Below are 23,340 nucleotides of genomic sequence, written 5' to 3' on the forward strand. Positions count from 1 at the left end.
TCCTCCCCAATGAGGGTAAGCTGCCGAAGGTCACTGCTCAGGAAGCAGACAGTTCACACAGGGCGGTATTATTTAAAAAACTTAGTGGAAGAAAAACATACAAAAGGCATAAAAAGATGCATAAGAAACAGCACTGAATGGATTGTGACGCAAAACCTGTTCAAGAGATCGAGATTGACGAGGTGTGGGCCGCAGCTGGATTCAGTCCAGTTCTTTTCAGAGGAAAGCCATTTTTGCATTTCATTTTTGAAATCAAGGAACCAGAGTCTGGAAGAAGAGCGGATAGGCACAGAATCCAAGTTGCTTGATGTCCAGGGAAGTCTTTTTTAGCCTGTGATAACTTGTGTCACCTGCTGGTCCACATTGTTTCTTTTTTATCAAGACCGAAGACAGCACTTTTTTCAGTGAAGGGACTTTGACAAGTTTTGTGGAGATGCTGATTTCATTTTCCATCAGGACTTGCCGCCTGCGAAAAGTACAAACAACTGCACGACCTTAGCCTCAGCTGAAAGTCAAATAAATATAATAAAGCAAACCGGGCTTCCTTAACACTTGATTAGCAAAATCGATTAGGCATCTCCAGCCCTGCACTGATGCAAAAGGAGCCTCAACCAAATATTAAAAAGCATTTCACGTAGATTTTTAAATGATCTTTTAGGCATTACGACACAAACAAACATAATCAGATTTTACTCTGTGTAATCAATCTACGTGATACACAAGTTCTTTTCAGATTGGAAATGAATTTTTTAATCATCTTCTAATTTTTTGACATGTACCAGTTGTCTGTCCCAACATGCGTCGCTCTGTAAATGGGAAGGATTCGGCTTCTGGGAGGTAAACAAAAGTTCTTCGGTGTGTTGCAGTGAGAGTAGGCAGGGCTTCCTCAGTATGAGTGTGTCTGTACCTTTAAGACAAACTGCGACTTAGCAGCGGTGAGGAAGTGAGAGAGCAAACTTTCGCTTCCCCCGTGAAACTTTTTATTTATACCTGCGAGCCAACTGTGCTTCGGAAACGGGAACCAACAAACAACTGAGACTAGAAGTATCAGAGAGAGGGGGTGTGGGTGTCCGCATGTCTCTGGCTGGCAGGTGGATACTTTGTTCATTCTGCAAGAGAGTCCTGAGACCGACGTGGTGAGTGAATTTTCTCTGTTTTCTTAGATAATAAAACAAGGACGCTGTAATATGAAGGTTAGTTGGAAACACGTCTCAGACTGTGGGGTGGAGCAGGTTTGGAATGGGTCGTTCGTGCACCACAAAACCAGCTGCCCCGGTACTGGTCCATCCACGCCTAATGACTGCATTATTAATAGTCAACAAACGTGCGCAGTTTATAAAAAAATATTTTAGAACTTAACTTTGTTTCCAAGAGAAATTGTTCTAGCTTGTACTCTTGTACAGCTGAAGAATTAAAAAGAGAGCATTTTTTTTGACAATTATTTGAAACTATACACGTTTATTTAGGATGGGAGAGTTCTTGTTATATAGTTTTAAATAGTTTTAAAGACTTAAGGCCTCCGTGACCTGTGGAAAAATTTGGTCATCACTTCCTCATAAACTTTAAAGTCAACTCCTAAAGCGCAAAGCTGATAGCTTGTGCACTGATCCAGTTTTCAAGAATTTGTTGGCTTATTTTACTTGAAATTTCCGTATGCATGTAATAAACACAAAAATGTTGATGATCAAACCGATGGCTATATATCAGATTTTTATAAAAAAAAAAGGTCACGTTTTACTTATTGTTGAATTGGCAAATATTAATTTCATCATAGATTATTGATGCATCATGGTGTTGATTTCTGATCTCAAGTTTTCTCCTGAATATGTGGTAAAATTGTAAAGAGCATGCCAAAAATATTCACGTCTTCACATTTATATATGTTAAATATATATATATATATATATATATATATATATATATATATATATATATATATATATATAAATATACACCATTGTGTTTCACTGTGTTGATTGTGTGTCAGTTAATAAATAACTTTGTTTTGACCATTTGCATGAAAAGCAACTAAATTAACAGAAAATAAAAAAGCCCCCCGGATTACATTTAGAAACCTGAAACCACAGAGTTTTTTCTTACTTATTAAAAAAATCAACTCAAAGAAAGAAGAAATTCCCATTGCTATTAATATACTTTAGGAAAGTGGTTATGTTTGAAAAATGCTAGGCTAAAATAAGTTGAAAAAATAAACTAGTCCACATGCAAAGAATAAGGTTAATATTCAAACAAAACACAAATATAAGGACAAATAAGAAAAAAACTCAATAATAATAAAATTGAAACATCTGACAGGATGAAGGATGATCATTGAAAGGTACATTGTCAAAAATTATGTTGCTTTCAAATAATAATTGTTTTTGCTATATTTACTTTTTAAAACGTATGAATAATCTTTGATACTGTGTGTTTATTAGGCCACTTTTTTATTTCCATCCCTTTGTTTTTCTTAATTTCAACTTTAGAAGTAATCTAAACTCCAGGTATTAAGAAGTAATCTAAACTCCAGGTATTATTAGTTATATTGATAACTTGTGACGTAAGAGGACTGTTTTAATTAATAACAGATTAATTATTTTGTTAATTAATTATGAACTAAGTATTGGTGTGGTACAGAATGAAAGAAAAAACAGCTATTAAAACGTACAAACGTTAGCAGACTACATAATGCATAAATGTGCCTCAAATTATTAAATTATATTTATTGTTATTTCAACAAACCGTTAAATACAATTTCAATGAGTTTGAGAGTAAAAGTTTTTAATCTTGTGCACTGCCCTCTTTTGGTCACCAGATGGAGGCAACTGAGGAAGAACAGCTTGTTGAGGATGGTGATCAGGTTGTGGCGCCTCCCAATGGTGGCGTGAACGAACTGCTGGATGTGGGGCAAGAGGGAGATGTGAGCTCTGATTAGGATCTGTAAAAGATGCTTCTTTCTTGACGTAAACGGCTGCTGACGTAACTTCCTTTTTTTGCTCAGATGGAGGAGTTTCTGGGCCCACAGGCACAGTACAATGAGGAGGAGGAAGAAAGGAAGTACTACAGAAGAAAGAGGCTGGGAGTCATCAAGAATGTTGTTGCCAGCAGCTTTGGAGCCATGATTGTGTACAGTGTTTATATGGGTGAGCTTCTAATCATCTATCCATCCATCCAAATGACTGAAATTTCTGGAAATTTGAGTCTGGAGGCGTTTGGAATTTTGGAAAGATGTGTTGGAATCTCGACAGAGAAAAGAGATAAAAACCCTGAAATATAGCAGAGATTAAGATGTGTTTATATCATCCTGTGTTTGTTTTCTCTAGGCCTTTTACAGATGCAGCTGACTCTTCATTACGACATGACCTACCGTGAGGTGAAATACAGCAACCTTGGTCTTGTGGACATCGACCGGAAGATGCTGATGGGCATCAACGTGACCCCGATTATCGGCCTCCTTTACACCCCCGTACTCATCAGGTAGAGTCACACAGACATAAAGTAAACATGAATCCCTTTGTCTTTATCTGATGGTTCTTTTTCACACGTTTTATCTCCTTCTCAGGTTTCTTGGCACTAAGTGGATGATGTTTCTGGCCTCAGGAATCTATGCACTATTTGTCTCAACCAATTACTGGGAGCGGTACTACACATTAGTTCCTTCAGCTGTAGTCATTGGTGTGGCCATTGTGCCTTTTTGGGCTTCGCTGGGAAGTTATATAACAAGGTGAGACGCAAAGCGCTAAAGAAGACAAATTTTTGCTGATCCCTTTTGCGTCAGGTTGAATATAAGCACAGTGTTTCTGCTAAGTGAATAATCTTAGTCATGCGTGGTGTTTTGGTTATTTTCAATTAATTTGAGATACGAGTATCCATAAAATAACACCTTCTTCTAAAGAAACTATGGAAGCAAATGAATTACAAACAAACAAACAAAAATATGACATCATCATACCTCCTGCCCCATGCTCTGGAAGTCACCTGGTCAGATAGAACCATTATTCACTATTTTGTGTATTCTACAAAAGCATAGCAAAGAGACATACTTTTATTTTAACTAGAGACCTTTGTCAGTGGCAGGACCTACAAAAATGAAGCTGCTGAGCATGTTGATGTTATATATAAAGGCGTGAAAAAAACATGGACAGGAAGCCTCCAGAACTTACCTTGTAAAATCCCAAACTGGTTTTGAAAATCTTCAGTGGTTCGACTCCTCGTTGATGTTTTGTTTCCTCTTAAAGCTACTGATTCAGTAACCTATGGAGCATCCGGTGGGAGTTGTGAGGCCCTTTCTGTAAAAATTATCGGGAAGAAAGGTCCTTTTCTGAGCAAGGTGTCAGTACGAGGAGCTGCTTCACTGCAGATCTAAAAATGAACACAGCTTTGCATCATTTTAGTTTAAAAGTGAAGCCGTGCGTAAGGACTGACAAGTTATGCCCTTATAGCTGACTGCCACTATTTTGGAATCAATTTGATGATGTGTTTATGGTTTTAAATTGTGGAGTCTGTGTTGTCTTTTGTGTTTGCATTTTAAATTATATCGTTTTACTATTTGTGATGCGATCATAAGCCAACTAGGAACTGACATTGCATACTATCTTAGACTAGCAGAGTTGTCCCCAGAAAAGGCATAATTTATCTATGTTTTTGTTTTTCAATAAATGTGAGCTTTTTTTTTTGTCTTAAAGCTCATTGTGCCACACACTCCCCTTCCCTCCTGCAGGATGGCCCAGCAGTACTATGAATACGCCAACTACAAGGAGGAGCATGTTCAGGAGCAGAGGAAGCTTCCAAAGGGGGCCTGCTACAGCTACATCATCACCTTCCAGTCCATTTTCTATGTCATCTTCAATGTGAGTCTGCACCTTTGCCCCTGCTCTGCAACCGTTTTCCACTTGTGCATCATATTGTGAAAAACCAAGACTGAACATGAAGAGAAAATCAACGTAAATGTTTTTGTTGTATTTTCTTCCATGTTAGCTGAGCTTCGTCTTCGCCGAGTTCCCCATGCGTATCGTCCTCCACGATCACCTGCATGAGAACTACCACGTTCTCTGCAACGTGAAAACATGTGGTAAACACATCTCATTTTGACTGGGGACAGATGAGTAAAGCACTTTACTGAAGAAACTCTGATTATTTGCATTTGATTATGTTTTAGCGGAGAGAAAAACAAAACTCCAGCCAAAAGGTGTAACACATGGACAGAAAAAATAGCTTAAGCCTCTTTATCAAGTTACAACATTTATTTCATCACCTACAGGTTTAGTGTTAAACATGCTACATCATCCTCCACAGTTATTAGCACTCCTGGGTTAGATGTGTAAAAAAAAAAATTCATATTCATAATTTCATCTCACCCTGAAAATGATAAAAACAAGACTTTTTTCTGCTCACTTGAGCTGTAGATATCATGCAACCTAGTGGTCCATTTTTGTCTTGGGTGCTACTCAGAAAAGGGAAAGACAATATAACATGTCAAGTGTTGAGGTTCATAAATTAGAAAATGGCTGCATGTATCCAGCTACTTCTTCAAAGTTGCACATATTTACAATTGGAACAAAAAACAGGGAAAAAAATGGCATTAAGATTAATTTAGCTTCTAAATACTGATGTGACAAGTAAGTAGCAGACAACAATTTGTCAAGTTGCTATCAGTGCATGGGCATTACGTAGGGGTCAGAGTTGAAACTTTTAAGTGTTTATTTCATACATCGAAGTGCAATGTGCCAAAAATACTGCAGCTTTACCTTTTGCTAAAGATACAAATATTTTCTGCTGGGCACTCCTTTCCTTTTTAGTCATGTAATCTTGTCAGATTGAACTTTTGTGTAACAAGCATACCAAAGAATGGACTCCTTCAGACCAAAGTGAACCTCTTCATGAGGAACTGAAACCCTGCTGCTATTTGCAGCCAGATTGGTTTTTAAGACTGCTCTGCTCCTCCCAGGAAGTTGAACATCTGTAAACCCACATCAACTCTTCCTACAGTTGTTCTTGCATGGAGTTTCCCTTTAAATTGTTATTAATTCAAACCATAGAGCCTTCACTGGTTTGTATTGCCTTGGGGTTCAGGGACTCATCTACAGTCGGTTTGATTAATTTTCTTAAAGCGGAAGTGCAGATGGTTTCAAATGGAAGTATAGGTCCTCATTTTTCCTCCAGTTCATCCAGCTTTTTAACATACAAAGCCTTAAGCATGAACTCTCTTTGAAAAGCCACCTCTGACAGTTTCCCTTTTTTGTCACACACACTGAAACTAACTTTATTTATATCTCTGAGAAACTGAAAGCATAAATTTCCAAACACCTTTGGTTTAAATCTTCATATTTGCAGCTGTTTTCTACTGATCAAACCTGCCTTTTTATCCGACGTTCAGGTGCTGCAATCAAAGGCATCATCCCGGGCTTCAACAGCACTGTTCTGAAAAACCTTCCCCGCTCCATGCTGCTCATCGAGGTGGAGAGCATCCTGATGGGTTTCGCCTTCCTCGCCATGATTACTGTAAGAGATGCACAAGAGGACAATTTTACGTTATTCTCTAGATCAATCTTATGATCTTTTTGCTGTGGTTCTTTTTAACTATAAAAATTTGTTTCAAGATTTTGATAGTCGTACTAGAGTCATTATTTGAAGAACAATCGTAGCTATTTAATAAGTTGTTTTAGTTTTTTACTCTCCACTCCTTGCATGCTACTTGAATCTGCATCTTATAAGCTGCAAAGGTCAAATACAGTTCCTACATTCAGTTCCTGTAGAGATCCCATTAGACAGCATGGTTGTTATACATTGTGTGTAGCAGCAGCACCGCTTCCTGTTTTACTCGCCGTTTTCAATAACAGGTCATTTGAAAGCTGCTGGTCTTGTGTGTGGTTACTTCTTGTTCAGGCATCAAACATTTGACCTCAAGCTTTCTCACTGAAGAGGAATAATGAGACGTAATCAGAAAAAATTAAATTATTCACTGTGAAACAGAAATAGTGTCTTAAGTATTTATTCTTTGAGAACCTTGTCACATTTTGTCATGTTGCAACCATGAACTTCAACACCAACTCCGGAAAACGTTTTAGGGTCTTTAGTGGCTATAGCTGTCACGACTGGTTTCCCAAATAGTCCAAACTTCTCGTGATGCGGAGAATATTCACGTTACTCAGCATTATCTTCACTCAGCATGATCTATAATTAGTGTGTTTTCTTCCCACAGTTTCTGCTGCTGTGTGGCCCCGCCTACCGGCCGACAGAGGAGATTGACCTCCGCAGCATCGGCTGGGGGAACATCTTCCAGCTGCCCTTCAAACACCTGCGGGATTACCGCCTGCGGCTGCTCTGCCCCTTCTTCATCTACAGCGGACTGGAAATGCTGTTTATCATCAGCGGGTTCTCACTGGTACTGAACTAATGCGCTGATTTTCTACAGTGACCTGCTAGTTACATCCAGGCTTGGTCGTAATAAATGGTATAATTATCCCCACACAGTCCTATGGCGTCTGCATTCTGGGCATAAAAACCCTCTGGCTCCTCATCCTGGTCTACGGCCTCTCCTGCTCCGTGTTCTCCCTCCTCTCTCTCAGCCTCCTGCGCCTCCCACGATGGGTGTGTCTAATGGGGGGCGCTGCGGTGCATGGAGTCCTGCTGGTGGTTCTCCTCGCTCTGACTGTTAAGCCCAACTCACCGGAGTATCTGGGTCCCCTGCTGGTGATCATGGTGCTGTGGGGACTCGGCAGCGCCCTGAACAAGACAGGGGTCAGCAGTGAGTATCTGTGGTCATCCAGCTAACATCATAAGTAGGGCTGAAATGATTAATTGACGACTGAAATTCATTCTGTTTCTCTGTCTGTCTATTTTTAGCTTCACCCTACATTTATTGTCTTACTAATATTGTATAAAAAAGAGATAAGTGGTTAAATTAAACGTGTAGAATGTTCTAGTTTTTTATCCAATTAATTAGTTAATCATAAGAATAATTGATAGCTCAATCAAATAAAATAATTGTCAGTTGCGGCCCTAGTCACAGCACAGCAACTCTTTCACCACAGATCATTTGGCTTCACATTTTTAATGATAATAGGAATATTAAACAGGTTAACATAAAAAATACTAATACACTCTTAACATTTTTAATTGACCATAATATGGATGCTTTTTAAAAAGGATTTTGAATTCTTGTGTTGCTCTGAAAATGGTTTTTCTCGTATAATCATCTCTGTGTGCCCCAGCCGTTGTCGGCCTTCTGTACGCAGAGGAGAAAGAGCGCCTGGATTTCGTCTACACCATCTACCACTGGTGGCAGGCCATCGCCATCTTTGTCGTCTACCTCTGGTCCCAGATGCCCATGAGGGTACGTTTTAGCTAATAGTTTTTTCCTGGATGTAATCATATATGCTAATATATGTTATTTTTAAAAAATCTTTTTGCCACTTAGGCTAAACTGTCCATCCTTCTGGCTACTTTGTTACTGGCGTGCTACTGTTATTGGGTGATGGAGCGCCGCGTGGCACAGAAAGTGAAGCCCAGAATGCCTCGCATCCCTCGGCCAAGACACAAGGTGACCCATCTCTCTGTGCATCTACAGCTACTTAAAGGGACAGCACAGATTTTCTGAAGTAAAAGTTAGAAGCAGTTGAAATCTTATCTGCAGTAGTGATAACAGAGATTAGTTAGTCCTGGAGACTGAAGCTAATGTTTGTTTTCAGTTTCCGCATGTTTGCCTCAGGGTGTTAAACAGAAGTTAATACTTTTTTAACACAGGAAAATGAAGTAAGAGGCTGTGTACCTCCCATGATCTTCCTGTGTGAAATACAAACTGAGAACAGAGCATGAAATGTGACTCCAGTTATAGCAAATGCCTGATTAAAAAAAAAAAAAAATGGTACAGAGGTGTTGGCATCATGTTGTGGGGCTGCTTTGCTGCAGGAGGGACTGGTGCACTTCACAAAATAGCAGAGATAAATGTAGAAACATCTCAGAACATCTGCCATGAAGTTGGAGCGTGGGTTCAGTTGTGTCTTTCAAATAGACTAAATATGCAACCCTATTAGTTATGAATGTGCTTAAAGACAACAAAGTCGATATTTTGGAGTCGTCATCACAAAGTACCAAACTCATTAACTCAGAATTTGAGGACAGTGTTGAAAAGATGTGTGTGAACAAAGGACCAGAACTCCAGCAAACTGTTGTGAGAAGCTGGGTGGTGATTTTAAACTGTATAAATAAATAAATCATTCATGAGACAGTCCATTAAGACTGGAGAAGTCTGATCCTTTCTGTTTATTTCATACTCCTGATAACCTTCTAATACAGACATGAAAACTTGTTCACCTGATTGTGCAGGAGTGACTGAGGTCTTAAAATCATGGCTGGGTTGTAAAACATCCAAGTGGAGAGTAAAAATAAAAGCTTATGTTTTTACCCTCAGGTGAAAGGCTACCGTTACCTGGAAGAGGACAACTCTGATGAGTCAGATTCAGAGGGAAGCGAGGAGGATGACGATGAAGACGAGGAAGAGAGGACGGAGGAGGATGAGCGCGTTGTGGAGGAGATGGTGGCAGGGGACAGGGAGGAAGAAGGCCGGGACGCCAGAGTCGAGGGCGCTGACTCGCCCAGAGCCTGGAGAAGAGGGGCCGAGGGTCAGGGGGCCCACGTGGAGGACGACGGGAGGGAGATATGACAAAATGAAAGAATGAGGAACATGTGGAAGCGCTATTGACTATAATGTTAACTGGCATCCTTTATATAGTTAAAGCACAAAGGGAAGAAGGCCTTGAGCGAAACCTTCTGCATCATGGTCACATCTTGGTAGAATTGTCTGTGGATTGTCCTAAGAGCTGGTTAGTGCGGCCAGCTTTCCCTTTTTCAGATCATTGCAGTGGCATACACCTCGGCATTTTACACATTTACAGACTTTGATGTATTTCTCTGGTGTGTTATGTGACAGACCAACACTTTTACTCCACATTGTTGCCCCACATTTATCTCCATCTGTCATCCCACAACCTCTGATCAGTTTTACTGCCCCTTCTGAAAAAAAACCCATCCCCACAGCATGATGCTTCCACCATCTTGCTTCACCATGGTGATTATTTGTACAAAGTGGTAGTTTTCACAATTACATGCTACTTTGTGTTGGTCTATCACATCAAATCCTAAAGAAATACATTAAAGGTTCTGGTTTGATGAAGTCTGGACAATTTTACTGCTAATAAGCACCTTAACAAGGAACTACAGCTCTTGTTTTGTAATTTTTTAAACATAAAAATGTACATAAGTTTATGGGCAAACAGATTTTTTCCCCTCATGTCTTAAAATGTTATATTTCTACATGTGTAGAAATATTTTGCAGTATATTAAGGGCTGTACTTTCCAATGCCTGATCACACTTTGAATCTACTTTCACATCTCTTCTGTTTCTTAACCTCATGTATCTTAGAAGATGCTTAAAATTCATACACAGTTTTATGCATGTTTTTTTTATAAAGCTAAGCAGCAGCCTAGAGGAGGCCATGACAGTCTTTAAGGGTGATAAAGCCTTAAAGATAAAAAAAAAAAAAAAAAATACACACAAATGATGGTTTTTCAGATATCAGTGTTTTATACAATTTCGTTGAAAGGAAAGTTTTAAAAACATTTTTATCTTAAATGTATGTTTTTTAATGTGATTTTGATGTTTTTGGATGAGACTCTATATTTCTTGTAAACATGTTCTGTCTACAGTGGGTAGAACGGGGAAACAATTTAGAGCACAATGCTTTCAGTTTTCTATCCGCTCAATTTGCGCTTCATGTTTACCAGATCTGTCGATGAGCAGGATCTTTTGTTGAGTCTGTAGAGTACTTGGCTGTAAAAGAAAGATCTGAAAGAGACAGATTTGAAAAAAAAAAATTAATTAGCAATTGATTTTATCATTTGAATAGCAACATAAAAACTTTGTATTAATATCAATTGTAAGACAGCCTGCTTTATTCTGTTGAATGTGAATAAGGCTTTTTTTGTGGTTTTAACTTCTGTCTTGCTTTAAGACTAGGATGACAGGGTGGCTGTAAATCTGCTTTTCTGAAGGATAACAGAGAAGAATATGAATGTGTGCTTAGATTTAATACAGTTCAGTATTTTGCAGTTCCAAAGGCGAACCAAGACCGATGGCTATTTAGTTAGCAGTGTCTGCGCAGCTTTTATTGCCACTGAAAAATTCATAAAATCTGCAAAAATATATAAATGAAGCTACTCTTATTTTTAAAAAGTGCAATGATTTGTCTACACCAAGCAAACAAACAGATAGGTGATTTATTGCAAATAAATCAGTTCAGCTACAGATTTTTGTGTTGAACTATAGAAAACACAGCGTGTGTGTGTGTATATTTCTAAACACACACACACACACTGTTCAAAGAGAACTCAAACTCCTGATTAGAACAGCAGTGAGGCGGTGGTATCGCAAAAATACAATAAAAGACATTTTAATTTATAGGAAAAATGTGTTGTTCCACTGGCAGATTATCACTTGTACTTTTCCATTAATATTAAGGAGTTATTGACTTAAAACAAGTGTCTATATTACCCTGAAAAGTTAATTGTACCAAGATATTTGCACTAGAAAGAAGACAGCAAATACTTGACTTTGTGTTTTTTACAGTGTGACACTGCTGCAATGGTCCTCCAGCATGAAGGTCCTGGGTTTGAATCCCAGTCTGGGGTCTCTCTTTGTGGAGTTTGTCTTTTCTCCCTTTGCATGTGTGGGTTCTCACCTCTCACAATCCAAAACTGTTATATTAATAAGTTATTCCAAATTACACATAGGTCTGAATGTGTGGGTGTGTATGCGTGTGTGCATGTTGGGGTGAACTGGTGATCTGTCCACAGCATTCATCAATGTCCATTAGAGACAGGCACCAGGGTCTCTGCGACCCAGACAGGACCAACTGGTCTAGACGACGGATGGATGAATGGCATGCGTTTGTGTGTTCACTTTTATTAAAATTCTTCCTCTGTCTTGGAGCAAAAGAATGTCCCCCTCATTGCTTTTGAACAGTTAAACAGACACTAAACTCTGCAGGATTTTCAAATGCTGCAGGGGCATCTAACCTGTATCACTGACTGGATTAAGTCTGAAAAGCTGCACTTGTATTTACCTATCCAACTATTGAAAAGTGTTAAGTTTTCATTCAAAAAATGCAGTTTCAGTTTTTCCTGTGACGCAGAAACAGCTTTGTGTGTGCTGTATGATTATGCCTAATGGCCTCCCTTCTCCCAAATGAAAGCTTGACCTGTCACAGGAAGAAAATCACCGAGGGAAGATAATAACATTAATTTGCAGCTTTGGTCCAGATATTGTGCTTATTCTTTGTAATGCCGTCATCACATTCTGAGCGGTAAAGTAGAGCAGATTTATTGTTAACGTCCTTCATTATGCCTGAATCTTTCCTGCTGTGACAGGAAAATATCTGGAGTGCAGAAATATCCTGTTAATGACGACAAGTTGACTTTTTTTCTTTTTTTTAGACCTGCTGTTTGGTCTTATAGAGATGTTTTATTCTGCGGGAGATTTTTCAATGTCATTGCAGTGAAGCGCAGGTGCTTCCAATGATGAATTTGTCCCACTCCAAGCGAGGTCCTGCTTCTGTATGGAAACATTTTTGGCAGGATTTAAAAAACAGATTTTATTTTTATTTGGTTGGCTGGTTTTACACTTGGAGATCACATTTCTTGGTCAATTTGAGAGTGAATTTATACCTGAACATGTTATCTGTATTCTAGGGTATATTAACTATTATGCACAACACATATTTTAGTGAACTGAGAAACATCCTTATTGCACTGTTCCCCATATATTTGAGAGTTTGCAATAATATATAGTTGCTGTCGTCTTTACTGATATTTCTTTTCTGCATACACTGAAGCAGGAGCTTAAAATAGATGAAAGCGATAAAGTTTTGCTTACAAGATGTGTATTGTATTTTCTATCCACCATCTTTTAAAATTAAGTGGTAAAAAATTTTTTTTAACATGTATCTCCATGGAAACTCTGAAGAACAGCAAGTAAAGAATAAGATAAAAATGATTCCTTGAATCAACTTTCAGAGTTTGTTCAAATACCTGCATTCTCATAACAAGGACAGTTCAGCAGACATGAGAGTTCACTGGTTTAATCAAGAAGAGTGGATCAGATGGTTGACGGTTGCTCTCACCTAAATTAACTCAAAGAATAAGTTTGTCTTATTCTTTAGGGTGTTTGAAATTAACTCTCTGTAAGAGAGACTAGAGACAGAGAGGAGCAACAAGTGATATCACGGTTACTCAAACAATAAATTAAACACAAAACAATGTATTTAAAGATAATTACATGTGTAAAAAAAAGCCATGAGCACAAGCTGATACAAAAGGATCAGGGAAGGTGGAAGATTATGCTAAATACAAATGATCTATTTTTGCTTCATAGTAATATTATTTTTATAATACTCACTCATGGATAATTTTTGCGATTCAAAAATTGTCTAAGTTACTCTTGAGATACCTGCCTCCGTTTTGTGTGCAGCTATGAAAGTTAATTAGTTTCGCTTTGAGACAGGATTCGTGACCGTTTACAATGTGAGAAATGCTCATTAAGAATATGTTTATTTCATGAATCCACAGCTGAATAAAGAGTTTACTGAAGGATGCTCATGGGGCTTCTTGTTTTAATAAGCCTGTCTGCTGTGATGATCCGCAGAAATATAGTACATAAATTAGTCATTAAAAATGAGGAGAAGCTAAATTGTTCTTTTTTTTTCTTAAGAATCCCACTCTGGTCCCACTCTGTGTGGATACATAGAATAACAAAACTATTGAGAAAGAAGCTTATTTATTTATATGTTTTCTTTTTCTTCTACATGCATCAGGTGTTTATTATCTTTTTGAATGATCAGATGTTTTCTCAAAAGTGTCTTTATGTGTAACAGAATAAGACTTGCTGAATTCATCCATAGTGGCCCCTAAACTTGTACATGCTGGGTAACATGTTCTTCCATTTTCTTCAGATGGCTCCTCATATTTCAAGGCTTAACTTATAAAAAAACAAGTTAAATAAAGTTGAACTTGTTTCTTTGTTTCCATATTAATCCAAAGAAACGATGGGTGGGCTTGGGACGTAGCTGCTAGATCCCACATGGTTTGTGTTGTAGTTATGGTCCAAAGCCCCTCTGAACCAAACTGAGGTGGAGCTCAGGGGTTCTTTTGCTCAAGTTCAACCTGCTGCCGGTCTCGATACGAGGCTCCTCAGTGCCTGGTGCGTCTGATGGACTGGATCTTTGGTGTCTGGCAGTGGGAGCCCCAGTTCCTCCAGTGCTAGTAGTCTCCCCCATGCCTCTCACACTCCATGATGTACTGCTGACCTCTGTAGCCTGGGTACTCATAGCACACAAAGCTAAGGAGAGGCAGAGCCACAAAGGGGATGTTAAAGAGACAGCAACAGGCTCGGTCAGATCAAGCATAGACTTTTGAAGCAGTTTCAGCACTAAAATGTGATTTTTTTTCTCTTCACTTTATTATATTTGAAAGAAATTGTTTAGCTTTTAAGTCATTTTTATCATCTCTGTTGTACCATTGCAAAAATGAGAGATGCTGTCATCCTCACATGTAAAACATTTAGCAGTAACATTTGTGTTCAAAGCTCTCCATCATAAATCAGCAAATTCAAAGACTGGATTTGGGAAAATAAATTATTATCCTGACTGAAATCTTTTCAGATTATATTAGAAATATATAACATCTATCCTTCCTCTTAAGCCACTTGTTCAGGCTGTTTGGAGGTGCTGGGTCTATGTGAAAGATACCATCACCAGTGAAATCAAAATTCCAAAAAACTTATTCCCTGAATGACTAAACATGTTGACTCCACTGTATGTATGAAAACATATTTTATGTATCTTCTCCCCTGAGTGGTTTTTGTTTTGGATGAGCAGATTCCCCCCCTCACCTCCACTCCTGTACGAGCTTTAACAGCAGAATCTCTCTTAGAACTGAAAATGTGTTCTGTTTGTTGAGAAGTCAAAGCAAATGGGCAGATACTGACAAAAATAAAGTTAAAACTAGGACAAATAAAACTGTTTTGCAGCACAGTGCATTATTGTATTGGAAGCAGCCATCAGATGATGGGTAAACTGTAGGATAAACATGATCAAATAATCAGGATTTCTCAAAGCTGAGCCATTGACACAAAGCAGCACTATTCTTCCATCCATCTATTATCTTAAACGCTTATCTCCAGCGGTCAAAGGGCGAGAGGCAGGGAACACCCCGACCGGACAGGTCGCTAGCCGCAGTACTATTTACACCAAATTCTGGCTCTGAAATCTTAATGTCACACCTGAAATCAAAAATTATTGGACCAGGTAACATTTATCTCATCTGTAATTTTCTGGATTTGGAGAACTGTAGCCTCAGTTTTCTGTTTTTAGCTGACAGGAGAGTCACCTGGTGTGATTTTCACAGGGTTTAGATGTTGATATTTGAGCTACTGTTGCCTTTATATCCTCTTGACCTATTTTCCCAACACCAACAAGACATTTCCATTCACACAACAATCAGACAGTCCTCTGTAAACCTGAGGGATGCTTGTACATGAAAATCCCATCAGATCAGCATTTTCTGAAACACTCAGACCTGCTCGTCTGGCACCAACAGTCATGCCACCTTCAAAGTCAATTATATCTTATTCTTCCTTATTCTGATGATAAGTTTAAAACTCAAAACATCTTCAGTATGTCTAGTTGTGCTGCCATGTAATGGTCTACTTTAATAGTTTTGCTATCAAACAGTTAAATAGACATGCTTTTCAAAGTGGCTAAGGAAGTGAATGTTCATAATTCAATTAACTTATGTAACACTGCAATAAACATTTGAATGATGGTCTTCTTCTTACAGCTTGCAGCTGCACCAAATTTTTATTTTTTCCCCCAGTTCTAGTTTGTTATGTGAATGCAATGGACTCTGATTGCTTTCTCAAGACACCTGAGAGATATCATTTTAATTGTTTTGTACAGTAACTTCCTCTTTTCTGTATCCACTGCCTACTTTTCTCTTAAGAGTAATGCTTTTGAATTACACATAAAAACACTTTTGTTTCAAACTCACCAAATGACTTAATGAGTGTTGCTTTGTAGATAAAAGAGCGTTTGAGCTCCATTGTGTTGAAAAATAACTCAGCGATAACGACTAGCTTGGATTGTTGCCTATTTTTTTTATTACCCTGTCTTTTAAGATTTTCTGAAACTTCATTTATGATAAAAAAAAAAGCCAGTAGACTCACTTACGCTCCGCTCTGCACATGCATGGAGCCGACCTCGGGCATGAACCAGCCCACGGCCTGCAGGGACGGATGAAGTTCTCTCTCTCGAAAATCATCATGCGGTTGCTTTGAGGAAACTGCGAAGAATATGTTACCATTAGCAGACCTGCAAACAAGATCCAAAGCTTTGGCTCCTCATCCATTAAAGTTTTACTTATAGCACAATAAATGGGGCGAATCGACATGAAGCGCTCGGTGTGGTAGGATAAAGAACCAGCATTGGCCACCCGGTTGGGGTACTCACCCCTCTCTACGACGAACAGCTGGCAGTCATGGCGCTCAAACCCACCCAGCTGCAGATGTGAGTGGTGAATGTGACAGCTTCAGATGTTTTAGTAAAAAAGGTTAAATATGTAATATGAAAACTGTGAACATGAACCTGGCAGTGCACACCTGACAGACAGAAACATTTAAGCAAATATGGGGGTTTTTCCCCCAATATTTTTTCACTCTTAAATGATTTTTTAAGACTTCTCATGAACAAAAACAACAGTGTGCTGACAGCAGTGTAAAATCTGCCTCGTATTTCCTGTGAAAGAAAATTGCAAAAGTGATTATTTTAAAATATAATACAAAGTGAGAAGTAGGCGTTGACGTGTCACTAAATGCATTTTTTTTCTTTGTTTCAGGAGTTAAAGTATTGGTTAATCGTGTAAAAGTTGCTGTGTCAGTTGATTTAATACAGAAAGGATTTAAAAAAATGTTTCATTAAATATCTACAATATATTTAATTATATACATTAAAAAATTAACTGATTTCTTTTTTGAGATTATTAGAAGGGATTTATGTAACAATACAAGATAGTACAATAATGTAATTGTTTGTGCATTTAGATTTTTTTGTGAATTACCCAGCATGTAAATACTTCAGTATTACAACATAATGTTCTTTCCTTATGATGCCATCTATTTTGTCCCTCCTGCAGCAAAACATCTACAGTTCAGACCAAAAGTTTGGACACACTTTCTCATTGAATTCAATGAGAAGGTGTGTCCAAACTTTTGGTCTGTACTGTACACAACATGAAACTGCCACTCTATACTTTAAATTTAGGATACCGTTATCTCACGTGCAAGCTCCATCTTTCTGCCAAGCTCTTCAGTTTTAGTTTCATTAGCTGTCTTTGAATGCATTTGGAAACGAGCATCTGGGTTTTTATATTTATTTTTGAAGTAATTTAATCAGCTTTCCGGCTCCTGACAGAACAGGACTGGTTTTACTTTGAAAAATGACGCTCCCTTTCTAGCTTCTACCAGCAAGGTATTGTTGGTTTTCTCTCAGAATTATATCACATAAAATACTAATAAAGTACATTTAAGTTTGAGGTTGTAATGTGACAAACTGCAAATTAAAGGGGAGTCACTGTACAAACAACCTTTTTCCTCTGGTGATGTTGATATTTCACATCACTCACTTCTCTCCTCTACTTTTTGGTGAATGCAGAATACACACCACATATATAGAGATAGATATAGACGCAACAATCAGCTGCTCACTGAGACCTGCAGGTGCACTGGCTGTGTGACTCAAGCGCCACTCTCCACTCGGATGGAGCGGATGTTGTCCACGCCGCAGTCATGAACTCCAGACACTTGCCCTGGAAGTGCTCCTGCTCAAACACAGTCACCTGTGGGGGGAGCAGCACATGGGGAATGGAAGGAAACTGAGCCTGTTTACAACAAGTATTTTCAGTCTAAGTGAAAAGTGTGATCTTACTTTAAAAGAAGGGAGCGGTGCCCATGGCCCTATTTATGGCTAAAAAACAAGAAAAGGTCAGGAAAAACCCAAGGGAATTTTTGTAATTATTAAACAGTAACTGAATAAAAACAAAATACACAAAAATGTTACATTTTATGCTTATTTTTCACTAAACACACAAATTATCAAATAAACCATTTGTGTCTCAACAACAACAGTTCCAGTTTGACTGTTGTTGTTGAAAAAATCAGTAATTTAAATCTTACCAGACTGTTTTCCTCGGACTTCCCACGTAACAAACCCTCTTTAAGATGAGCGGCCACGCGCCGTGCACGTGCCACGCATGAGCTCTCGAGACTGGCTAGGTGAGTCTGTCAAGTGTGATGAAAATAAGAAAAACTTCTTCCGGCTGGCCAAAACCTTCAAAATAAAAGATCATCGTGACCTACAGACCAACTTGATACTGTATGCAATATTAATATACTTGTAAAAAATAAAACTTTATGTATTTTCTGAAGCATTTCTGTCAAAATACAAAAGTTAGTATTCGACAAAATATTTTACATAGACTAGATATTGCTAAGAATATTATTAAAAAGATACTATTATTACGTATTGTTAAACAAATTATCATTATGTCTTACATGAAAGTGACAAATATGTTTAATGAGAAGGTGTTTTTTTTTTTTTTTTTTACCATTATTATTTTTAATAATTAATATTTCTTGACTTGCTATTTCAGGCAGACTTGTTGAAAAAAAAAACTCTGCAAACTCTGTTGTTTCATGTTTTTACATTCATTTGTACATTCTTTTATTTATTCTTTCATTGAAGACAGAAGAGAAGATGAGTTATGAAAAAACGCTTTTTGAGAGGCAACTATTTTAAACACTGGAGAGTTCCGGGGTTCGTCTACCTAATATTGATCAACTTGACGCAGGTTGTGGAAACAGGCGCTTCTGAGCTTAAATCTGTGCGTAAAGTGAAGGAATGAGTCGAGCGCGCACACCAGCGGTTAGGATCCAACTCTGTCTTTGTTAATCCTGAGCGCCCTGTCGACTCAGCAGATCATATAGACAGGACCCACAGAGGTCCGGCTTATGAATGCCGGGGCTGTTTTGGTCTAATCGTATAGGTCAGCAGTGCCACCGTATAGCGCAACAATGGAGGAGGACTATAGGCAGAGAATGAACAGGATTTTGAAATACCATTCAGGGGTGATGGCGGTAATGATGGCATCCCAAACTCAAATGTCTAATGGAGATGCGACCAGTGTTGTGGTTCCAATCATTATTATAATTTATCTAGGATTAAAATATTTTAAAGGGAACACTGTTAAGTCTTTGCATTAGATCACACCTAGATTCGGACGTGACATAAACCTACTCTTTAAGCAAGTTTACTGTGAATGTTCCATTTTCTTCAAAATACATTTCTCCAACTTTAGCAGTAGCAGAAATGTTGCATAATGTTTGTGGAAACTGCTGTTATTTGGCTGTTATAGAAATGTTCCTGTCCAACCTTGCTCAGGTCTGGCCTATTCTTGATGCTGCGCTGTGTGACCCTTTTGTGCCCCCAATATAATGCACAGTATTGGGATCTTAAAATAAGGCGGGAAATGATTTGGAAGCAAGAATGCTTACTCTAAACATTTCTGAGTTACAAATAAATGTAGATTGACATATTCCTGTTAAAATGTTTTTTCTTTGTCATGTAAGAGAATCAAGTTTCTGTTTACAATGATAGGCAGTTTCTCCTTATGTCTCATCCTCCATATATGGCATGTCTTTTTGCTTTTGGGAGGCATTTCTTTGTTAAAAACACATTTTAGAAATAATCAAATATCTGCTTTGAAAAATCTATGGAAAGGTCAGTTGTGAATGGAAACCCTGTGCTTTTAAAAGAGGTATGTAGCTATACTTTGCTTTTATGCTGCCTTAAGAAATGACAAGCACTGTTACTACTGGGTGAGGACTGCTGGCTCTCCTTTAGCATCTGAAAGTTTTATCTAACAATATAACCATGTAGCATCACTTGGATTGTATGCTGCACAGGCTGAACTGTTTTTAATTTTAAGCTGCAGAAATACAACTTAAATGTGTCTAATGACACATTTACATGGTAGTATTGAACCCTGCGGTGCTACAAATAGCTTGATGAAGTGAATGACAAATGGGTAAACATGGGTTTGATGAATGAGTTGTAGAAATGAAGGCAGAGCAGACTCCGCTTTAAAACAGAGAGATGAGTAAAACAAACCATGGCTTGGCAGAAGATGAACAGAAACAGACATAAACGATGGTGTGTGTTCATAGTTTTTACTACTATCTTTTCTAGTTAATGCTTGCTTTGTTATAGTGATGTATTCTCCAGCAGCACTGCCCTTTTTGAACACAAATATCTCCTATGTGAGAGTAATAAAGGTACCTTGACCCGGAGTAAGACAGGATATCACACAGCCTTTCGAGTGGGAAAATAATATGGGTTGGGAATAGTCAGTGAATACAAAAAAATGAAGACAATCCTGAGTGGAAATAATAACAAAGAAACTTAATGCTTATAATTTTAAGTGAGCATTTTTTCAGATAATGTTCCTATTTTGAGCTTTAAATCACATCAATGCTTTATTGCCAAATGTAAAATGTAAGAAAATGAAACAAAAATTGTCTAATAATCAGTTCTATTAAACATATCTCATCATTTTATCAATGTACAGCATTTAAAAAGACCTCTGAAGAATGAATGACTTCTGATTCTACATTCACATGATTTTGGCCAAAACTTGTTGAAAACATATTCCAACAGGTTTCGGACAACCTTACAGCTGCAAAGCCTGCCAGAGTAAAGCTTAACACCGACAAGGTTCTCCCCAAATGTAGGTGTGTGTTTTGGAAATATTTCTAATCTTTCATGAAAAACATTTATGAGGTCAAACACTGATGTTAGACAAGAGTCTCTGCTCTAATATATCCCATGGATGTTTTGTTTGGTTGAGTTGACTTTGTGCAGGTCAGTCATGTTCTTCTACACCAAACCAACTCATCTGGATAATGGACCGCTCTGTGAATTGGTGCAGTCATGTTGGAACTGACGCCGTCATACCCAAACTCTTACCAACACGTCAGGAGTAAAACTGAAATATATTTTGAAAAACTACAACTTTGAGCTCCAGTCTCTGAAAATAATTAGCTACAGTACCCCACCCCTTCCCCCATAACTGTCTTTGGACCAAACTTTACACCTGACAATGCAGTTCGGCAAAGACTGTTCTCCTAACGACTTCTGAATTCAGATTCATCCATTGGAATTACAGAGAGGCATTGCAGAAAACATCCCTCCAAGCATGGCCACTGCTTTTCAGTGCAGTGACCGTGCATCAGTGGCTCCATCACTGAAACCCATTTTATGAAGCTCTCTCTCTGCTCATCAGCTAATGTGAAGAGAGTTGGTGACTTTTACCTTCAGTTTTGTGCTACAGAGAGCAATTTGCAAAAGACAGAGGCAATTTCTTGCATGCATATGTATTTTATTGAAGTTTTGTCACAGACTAATGCAATGTATCACAAATTTGTTAAGTGAAAGGAAAATAATACATCATGTCCAATATTTTTCAAATTAAATACAAAACTGTAGCAGCAATTTAACCAATCCCCATTAATTTGATACAAAAAATAATTCAAATTGGTTGGGTGATATCATACCTGTGTGTTTTACACTAAATTCAACTGTTCTATGATTAGAAAAAGAGTTAAACAGACTCTTCTTGCACTTATAGGATTAGTGTCATTATTCATGTCCATAATGATTATGTGCAACTTTAAACCAGATCTGTAAATAAAACACAAAATGGCAGCAGATCATCATCCCTTGATCAGACTGTCTACTCAATATCCGTTCTATACAGATGAAAAATAAAACAACAATTAAAAATCATACTACAGTAATGAGAGCTTCATATTTCATGTATGTAGAAATATAAATGTGATGCCAACAAATTTGAAAAAACCTGACATGATAGAATACTTTTTGTCTTTCTTTTACCTAAACGTTTTGTACTTTGTTATTTCTAAATAAATTGGTTTTCAAGTATGACTGAAATTTGTTGATGGCCCTGAAAACAGGAATCTACTCTACAGTTAAAAGCTGTTCTGTAAAGTAACTTGAACGCCTCTCTCTGCTCTTTTTATTTGATTATCAGACTCTCTGCAGTGACAAAGGAAGCTCAATGTTTGATTCATAATGCGTCCTCTTCCGAGTCTTGATTCTCGCTGCCTCTATCTTGGGGCTTTGACCATATTCAAAGGACAGGAAGTAGGCTGGCCATTGAACACCACTTTGCTTTACGTCAGCTGCCAGCGTCTCAGCTGGAGCACAGCTGTGGCCTCAGCCCCCTTTCTGAGTTCATGTGATGCTGTACATCACATGAACTCAACTGCCAGCTCATGCTTCACATATGGCCTGTCTGTTTCCTCCACGCTCTGCAGCCCACACCCAGTGTAATATTACCCTCACCCACACTGGAAGGAAAACACAGAGGGCTTTTAATTTAATGACCTCCTCCTCCAGTGTTCATGAGGGAGATTTAGATGGGTGTTTGTCCTTGCATTCACAGAACCCCTTTGCTCACCCAAAGGTATAATGAGGTTATTGCTTCTCCCAGCTTATTGCTTCTCTCGTTATTGTTTTACCCAACTCGTTTTTATTACAGCTCCGACAGAAACAGGACAGAATATTTTTGTGAGAAACCTCACTGTATAAAACTAGAAAACCTGCCTGCTGTTACACTGAAAATAACAGGAGACCAAAAAAAATTAGGTATGACAACAAACACAGACAAAGATTGCTAAATCTTTGTCAAACTACAATTTTGAACAGATTTTTGGGTATAGTTTATGAAAATATATGATTAGCCAGTAGTTGTGGTTGCTGACTCAAGTTATTGCCAAAACAACTGGGATGTTTTTGTGGAGCAGAGATACAGAAGCTGATCCTAGTTTTTAGGAAGATGATTTTTGCTAAGTGAAGGGGAAAAGGAGGACAAGGAGGAGAAACTAGAGACAAGGGTGGAGGTTCACCTTCCAGCAGGACAACAACCTCAACCAATACAATAAATACAATGGAGTGATTTGGATTCATCAATTAGAACAATGCATTCAAAGTTCAAACCTAAATCCATGTTTTATGACATGCAAGTCTTATTTTATAAAACTGAGGTTGAGCTACATATAAAACGACTACGGGCAAAGATGTCTGTATCTACGCATCCACAGCTGGTTCTGCCATTAGACCTACAGTGGTACTTGCAGCAAAATATGAATACAGAAAAAGG

The 23,340-nt window shown here is 38.2% G+C and overlaps 2 protein-coding genes across 3 annotated transcripts; one reads left to right on the forward strand and one right to left on the reverse strand.

Annotated features, from left to right (window-relative positions):
* Positions 1-935: 935 nt before the first annotated feature.
* Positions 936-13,641, forward strand: unc93b1 (unc-93 homolog B1, TLR signaling regulator). Of its 2 annotated transcripts, XM_032563345.1 has the most exons (13): positions 936-1,136; positions 2,813-2,917; positions 2,999-3,140; positions 3,321-3,474; positions 3,560-3,721; positions 4,718-4,847; positions 4,975-5,068; positions 6,374-6,498; positions 7,199-7,381; positions 7,471-7,744; positions 8,211-8,332; positions 8,417-8,539; positions 9,410-9,661. In XM_032563345.1, exons 2-13 carry the CDS (start codon positions 2,813-2,815, stop codon positions 9,659-9,661), a joined length of 1,866 nt encoding a protein of 621 aa, XP_032419236.1. In that variant the 5' UTR covers positions 936-1,136. The 2 variants fall into 2 exon arrangements, with proteins under 2 accessions (XP_032419236.1, XP_032419237.1); XM_032563346.1 differs by lacking the exon at positions 936-1,136 and having other exon boundaries at positions 9,410-13,641.
* A 170-nt stretch (positions 13,642-13,811) lies between these two features.
* On the reverse strand, positions 13,812-21,091 carry cryba1l2 (crystallin, beta A1, like 2). The gene is made up of 7 exons (XM_032561798.1): positions 21,047-21,091; positions 18,278-18,382; positions 17,810-17,940; positions 17,355-17,371; positions 16,467-16,580; positions 16,278-16,389; positions 13,812-14,389 (listed from the first exon to the last, which is right to left on the reverse strand). The coding sequence occupies exons 1-7, from the start codon at positions 21,089-21,091 to the stop codon at positions 14,311-14,313; spliced, it is 603 nt and encodes a 200-aa protein (XP_032417689.1). The 3' UTR covers positions 13,812-14,310.
* Between the last annotated feature and the right edge of the window lie 2,249 nt (positions 21,092-23,340).

This window comes from Xiphophorus hellerii, chromosome 5 (assembly GCF_003331165.1).
Source record: "Xiphophorus hellerii strain 12219 chromosome 5, Xiphophorus_hellerii-4.1, whole genome shotgun sequence".
Lineage (NCBI taxonomy): Eukaryota > Metazoa > Chordata > Actinopteri > Cyprinodontiformes > Poeciliidae > Xiphophorus > Xiphophorus hellerii.

Excerpts from the sequence above, each read along its gene's own strand:
- cryba1l2 (XM_032561798.1), bottom strand. The coding sequence starts at position 21,091 with ATGACTGCACCAATTCACAGAGCGGTCCATTATCCAGATGAGTTG. Across the intron at positions 16,390-16,466 it reads CCCCATTTATTGTGCTATAA|TTTCCTCAAAGCAACCGCAT; the intron begins GTAAAACTTTAA and ends TATTCTTCGCAG. Across the intron at positions 14,390-16,277 it reads ATGCATGTGCAGAGCGGAGC|CTTTGTGTGCTATGAGTACC; the intron begins GTAAGTGAGTCT and ends GCCTCTCCTTAG.
- unc93b1 (XM_032563345.1), top strand. The coding sequence starts at position 2,813 with ATGGAGGCAACTGAGGAAGAACAGCTTGTTGAGGATGGTGATCAGGTT. Across the intron at positions 2,918-2,998 it reads ATGTGGGGCAAGAGGGAGAT|ATGGAGGAGTTTCTGGGCCC; the intron begins GTGAGCTCTGAT and ends TTTTTTGCTCAG. Across the intron at positions 8,540-9,409 it reads TCCCTCGGCCAAGACACAAG|GTGAAAGGCTACCGTTACCT; the intron begins GTGACCCATCTC and ends TTTTACCCTCAG.